The sequence below is a fragment of the Silene latifolia genome, chromosome 4 (genome assembly GCF_048544455.1).
Source record: "Silene latifolia isolate original U9 population chromosome 4, ASM4854445v1, whole genome shotgun sequence".
Taxonomy (NCBI): domain Eukaryota; kingdom Viridiplantae; phylum Streptophyta; class Magnoliopsida; order Caryophyllales; family Caryophyllaceae; genus Silene; species Silene latifolia.
In genome coordinates this window covers 6,867,858-6,874,038 of record NC_133529.1, presented here as the reverse complement: position 1 = coordinate 6,874,038, position 6,181 = coordinate 6,867,858, and the positions used below count along the sequence as shown (strand labels likewise).

Below are 6,181 nucleotides of genomic sequence, written 5' to 3'. Positions count from 1 at the left end.
TAAATAACAGATTTTATCAGAAGGTTTGACTAGCATATTATAATTAGCAGAATTGATTTGAGTGTTTGGTAATTGGCAGATTACGATTAGTAGATTGTTAGTTTTCTTTGTAAAATGGAGAAAAATTTCCTATTTTACAATATGCTAACCAATATGCTGGGGTAAGCAGCATATTGTAAAACAGCATATTGACCCCAAATATGCTGTTTTAATATGCTCTTTAACAAACACTAAAATTAGCATATTGATTGGTCAAATATGCTAAAAGCCTTGAATATGCTAAAATTTGGCCAATATGCTGTTTACCAAACAGCACCTTTATGTAGTACTCCAATGACATATTTTCATACAAAAATCTACTCAATTCACATATTACATCTAGGCCTTTTTAGGAGAAAATGATGATATTTGACTTTTTTCTTAGTACTCCTTTTAAAATTCGGTTTTTTTAAAATTACTCTTTTATAAAAAAAAATCCTAAAATTAATCCCTTAAGATAGACTTTTATCAAAAATTGCTTCAAAACTCTAACTTAAGTGAGTTTTTCCGTCTGTTTTTTGAACTCTAACTAAAGATATAGTCATATGCGAAGTCATTATAAAACACGAGATAGTCTCTTAATTTTTTACGCAAGTTGATTCAATTAATGAAGATATTGTCCTATTTTTAAACTTTGTATGTTTTAAAAACGTACAACCTTCTACTTGTGCTGCATGAACTCAATTAGTGGAGGATTTTAGAATTGTTGACATTAATTATACAAACTCGATTAGCATAGGATTTCGTCATCTTGACATACAAGTACCAAATCTCGGGCGAAAGGAAGTATATATAGAGAAGAGTAAATTATCAATTACACCCACGTCAAATACACATTTTTACATTTACTCCCACGTCAAATTTTTTTTTTAAATTACACCCGTGTTAATATCTCAGTTTACAAATTGCTCCCAAAGCCGTTTTCAGGTGAAAAAGTACATGAAATGACTATATTGCCCCCGTGTGTCTCTAACTGTGAATCAACCTCTAAGTCTTCATTTTACATCCCCTATTTCAAAGTCTGCCCTAATTTAATCCTAGTTTTCCCCCAAAATCTCCCCCTTTCAAAATCCCCCAAATTATCGCATAAACCCCAATTCATCATCCGTCACCATCATTCACTTTACTAATCATCTGTAAGTTGCCCTTGTTTCTCTTCTTTGAAATTTGTTTTTTTGTTAATTTTTGATTTCTCTTGCATTGATAATGTCTAGGTTAATTAGTTAGGTTCAATTTGTTTGTTGCTTAATTTTAGATTTCTGTTGCCATTTGCTTAATTTTAGATTTCTGTTGCCATTAAATTAGGATATAAATTTCTGGGTTTGTATTTGTTAGTTTATAATTCTGGATTTGGGTATGTATTTCTGGGTTTGTAGGGTTTAGGGATTTTGCAATTCTGTGCCTTAGTTTAGGTTTTCCATATTTGAATTTCTTCTTTGTTGTGGATATATTGTAGGAAATGCCTCCAAAAACTACTCCTACAAGGGTAACTTTGCGTGCCTATCATGGTGGTGAATTTAAGTGTAACGAAGGGAAGTTTGATTATGTGGGTGGTGCTGTACATCTTCAATGTGGTGTTCTGCTTGATAATTTGACTGTAGAAATGTTTAAGAAATTGGCTGTTAGATTAACTAGGAGAGATGACTCAGAAATTTGGTATAGAAGACCAATGAGGAGTATTCGTGATGCTAATGGAAAGGGGTTATTGGTTTCTTGCTTTGATTTAGTCAATCTATTAAAGACTTTGTGTAAGAATACCAAGACACTAACTGTATGGATTACTCAACCATTAACAATAGAATCTTTTGCTTCTACTGTTTTACAAAAGGACAAAAGTGTCAATGTGGGCCCATTGGAAAAAGATGCTGTGGTGGAAAATAGTTCTTTATGTGGTAAAGAACAAAGTATAGAGCCCCAAAGTTCCAGTGTTTGTCCTATCCAATTCAAAGCACCCAGACAACAAATACCTACCCCAACTAATGCACCTCACTTACCTCTTTTACCTTTAAGAAGAAGCCCTAGAGAACACAAAAATACCACACAACTTGCACCATTACAGATCACAAAAACTGACCTTCTTAATGCAAATGTGACCACTGGTAGGGAGAAGTTACCTTTAAGGAGGAACTTAAACTTTGGTGTTCAGCCTGGAATTGTGTTCAGGGAAACAAATGAGGATTGTGAGCAGCAGACTAGTGGTGTGAGTGGTGTAGTATCTGGGTTTATTGAGCTTGGGAGGCCACAAAGAAAAACTGACAGAAAAGGGAAAGCTAAGGTTAATGAGGGAAAGAAGATAGCAATTCTGAGAGAGGAAGAGAAGAAGGTAGTTGTTAGAAAGGGGCTGAAGAAAGAAGTAGATCTTGGGAAGGGGAAGAAAGTAGATCTTGGGAAGGGGAAGAAAGTAGATCTCAGGAAGAAAGGAAAGAAAGTAGATCTAAGAAAGGGGAGGAAGAAAGTTGTTGAAAACATAGTAAAAGAAGATGAGTTTACTGATTCTGAGGTGAGTGAGGCAGGCAGTGATGATTTTGGTCTGAATGAGTTTGATATAGGTTTAAATAAGGCTGATGACTTATTTCAAGGTGAAGATACTGTGTTGACTGTAAAAGGAGTAGAAACTGGTTTAGGCATTGACCAGTTCAAGGCAACAGAGAGAGTTTTATATGAAGTTGATGACTTGTATGTGAATGTGGAGGAAGATGTGGATTATGCCTCAGATGAGTTGAGAAGTTTACATGGATCTGATGATGATGAGGGGTGTTCTAACCCTACATTTAACCCTGACCATGACTTCAGCAAACCAATAAAGCTGAGGTTAGGGTTAACCTTCCCAAGTGTTGAGGTTTTTAGGAAAGCTCTAGTGAAGCATAGTGTGGAAAATGGCTATGACTTCTACTACTCACACAATGGAAGGGACAGGGTGACAGCTCATTGTTACAATAGGTGTAAGTGTGAGTGGAACAAGAAGAGGTCAAAGTTGGGAAAGTGTGTTTGTGGGATTAAGAATCCATGTAAATACAGAGTTCATGCTAGGAATCTGAGTGAAGAAATTTTTGAAATTACTGGGTTACACTTGAAGCATAATTGTGTAATGTCTACTTATAATAGGAAAGTGGGTTCTGAATACCTAGCTGAGAAGTACATTGAGTTCTGGAGAAATAATACTGATTGGAAGTTGGAGAAATTCCAGAAACATATACTACAAGACTTAGGAGTTCATGTGACATATATGAGATGTTGGTTGGCAAGAGCTAGGGCAAAGCTGATGATACATGGCAATGGGAAGGATCAGTATGCTAAAGTATGGGATTATGCATTAGCAATATTGAAGTACAACCCTGGTAGCTCATCTTTTGTGGTGTGTGACAATATTGAGAGACCTCCAGCTATATTCAAGAGATTTTATGTCTGCCTTAAAGCATGTAAAGATGGGTTCATAGCAGGATGTAGGCCTATACTAGGAGTGGATGGGTGCCATTTGAGGGGTGTATATCCTGGTATGTGTCTGGTGGCAGTAGGGGTTGATGGAAACAATAATATATTTCCAGTGGCATGGGCTGTGGTTGAGGTGGAGAATAGGGACAGTTGGACCTGGTTTCTGGAGCTTCTATGTAATGATATAGGTAGAGTAGATGGGGAAGGGCTTACTGTTATGTCTGATAGACAGAAGGGTCTCATTGATGCACTATCTACTGTGGTGCCAAAGGCCAATATCAGGTTCTGTGCAAGACACATTTGGGCCAATCTGAAATTGAGATTTAGTGGGCAGTTATTCAAAGACACATTTTGGGCAGCGGCCAGAGCTTTGACAAGGGTAACATTCTATATTAATTGTGATTTTTATGTTTACTCTAACAGCTAGAGTTTTTTTTTTATGTTTACATGTGTAGTTATGTTACTCTAACAATGATATTTCTTAAAATATGTGTAGGCTGATTTCTCAAAAGAAATGGAAGGCATGAAATTTTTATCAAGGGATGCATGGGCCTTTTTAAATGACATTCCCCCAAGGCATTGGTCTAGGCATGCATTTGACTATAGCTGTAAGTCAAACCTTCTCTTAAACAATGTTTGTGAAGTATTTAATGCTGTATTGAAAGATGCTAGAGATAAGCCAATACTCACACAATTAGAATGGATGAGAAAGTATGTTATGCAAAGAATATGTCAAAAGAGAGAGGGTGGTAAATCATATGAAGGGAGAGTGATGCCTTATGTGGAGAAATATTTACAGTGGGCAAAAGATGAGTCCAGATTTGCTCAGTTTATGCAATCTGATGAACATGAATTTGAGGTTGAACTCAGAGGGGAACAGGTTGTAGTTAACTTGAAAGACAGGTCTTGTGGGTGCAACCATTGGAACTTAACTGGTTTGCCTTGCCCACATGCAATGGCATGTCTCCTAGAGAAGAGAATGGACCCAAAAGACTATGTAGATGAATCATATTCAAAAGATAGGTATATGCTCACCTATGCCAACAAAGTTTCCCCTATGCCTGGGGTAAGACACTGGGAACCTAGTGGTATGCCAGAGCCACTACCACCAGCCTTACGGACTATGCCAGGAAGACCTAAGGGAAAGAAGAGAAGAAAAGAAGCTGGGGAGAAGGAAGACCAACAACAAAAGAGGGGAAAGAGGCCTAAAAATTGTAGCAACTGTGGAGGATCAGGTCATTACAAGAGAACTTGCAAAAACCAACCTGCACCTCCAAAGACTGTTGCTAGGGCACCTGGTGGGAGGCCACAAAGAAATACTGAATGGGCAAAGAATATCAGGGAGAAAGCAAGGGCAAGGGCAGCTCAGAAGGAACAATGGAAATCAGCTCATCTGACTGGAGCATCAACAAGTACTTCTACTGCTATGCAATCAACAAACATTGCACCAGCTACTTCTGTGTCATTCACAGAGCTCTTATCCCAAGCTTCCAATGTTGAAGGAAATCAAGCGTGGCACCAGTCTTGAGCATAGTTATTGAACTTGCTTTTGTTAATTTATGAACAATTAGTATGTACTTGTAAGGTTAATGTATGAACAATTAGTTGCTACTGTTTCTGAACTTGAATTTGTAGCTTATGAACAATTAGTTGCTACAAGTTTCTCAACTTGTTTTTGTTATACTGTTGTTGTAATTCAACAAGTTTCAAGTTGACAGTTCATCAAGTTGACCAAAGTTTGCAATTCATCAATTCAGTCTTTACATGCTTCAAGTGCCAAAAATTGCAGTGCGATGGCCAAAACATTGCAGTACCAATAGTTTGCAGTGTGGGTTATAACCAACTCGTGATGTAATCAAATGCCAAAAATTGCAGTGTAATGAAGAAGCAATTAAGAAGAACATAAAGTCTGACATAATCATTAAGAACTAACAATCCACATTGTCATTGCCATTGCCATTGCCATTACATTAAACATAGATTGGAATTACATACAACAAACTACTATGATAATGATGATCATACAAGCAAACACTACCATAGGAAACCCTTTGCAATAATTACCCCTCTCATACTTTGACATGAAGGCTTTGTTCTTCAAATTTTCAATCTCAAATTGAAGCTTCTTCCTATCATCTTTTAGCCACTGGATTTCACGACTCAAACAACCAACTTCATAATCACCAAGTCTTTTCTCCATCTTCAGCTTGTTGATTATGTCTTTCTGCCAATCTGTTTGAACGCGATCATGCCAACGAAACCAACGACAACCAACCATACCAGTTGTTGGATTAGAGAACTTGCACTTCTCAAAACGTCTTCCTGGATTGTCATGAGTCGAAGACGTCAAAATGGCAACTGGTACACCACAAAGACATTTCCTGGGCTGCTCATCAACCGCACTGTGATGAGAGCTTTCATAGCTACTTTCAATTGACATTTTGATTGAGTTACTAACCCTAATATTCAAAAGACAAATAACAAACACAACCTAATTAACAAAAACCATAACAAAATGAAACGAAATTGATATTTATTAACTTCAAATTGATTTAATTGAACACAATTAACCAAAACAAAACAATGTGGAATGACTTACCTTGAGATGATGAACACAATCAAGGGAAAAAAATTAGGGAAGAGAGACAAGAAGGATGAAGACTGAAGAGGCAATGAAGAAGGAGGAAAAGAATCAGCTTAATAAAAGAAT

General features: G+C 36.9%; 1 protein-coding gene across 1 annotated transcript; it reads right to left on the bottom strand.

The window, feature by feature from the left end:
• Positions 1-5,458: 5,458 nt before the first annotated feature.
• LOC141651001 (uncharacterized protein At1g43920, Chloroplastic-like) lies at positions 5,459-5,911 on the bottom strand. The gene has a single exon (XM_074458731.1). It carries the CDS (start codon positions 5,909-5,911, stop codon positions 5,459-5,461), a length of 453 nt encoding a protein of 150 aa, XP_074314832.1.
• Positions 5,912-6,181: the final 270 nt, after the last annotated feature.

Bases quoted from the DNA above. Each gene is read 5' to 3' on its own strand.
- LOC141651001 (XM_074458731.1), bottom strand. From the start codon at position 5,911: ATGTCAATTGAAAGTAGCTATGAAAGCTCTCATCACAGTGCGGTTGAT.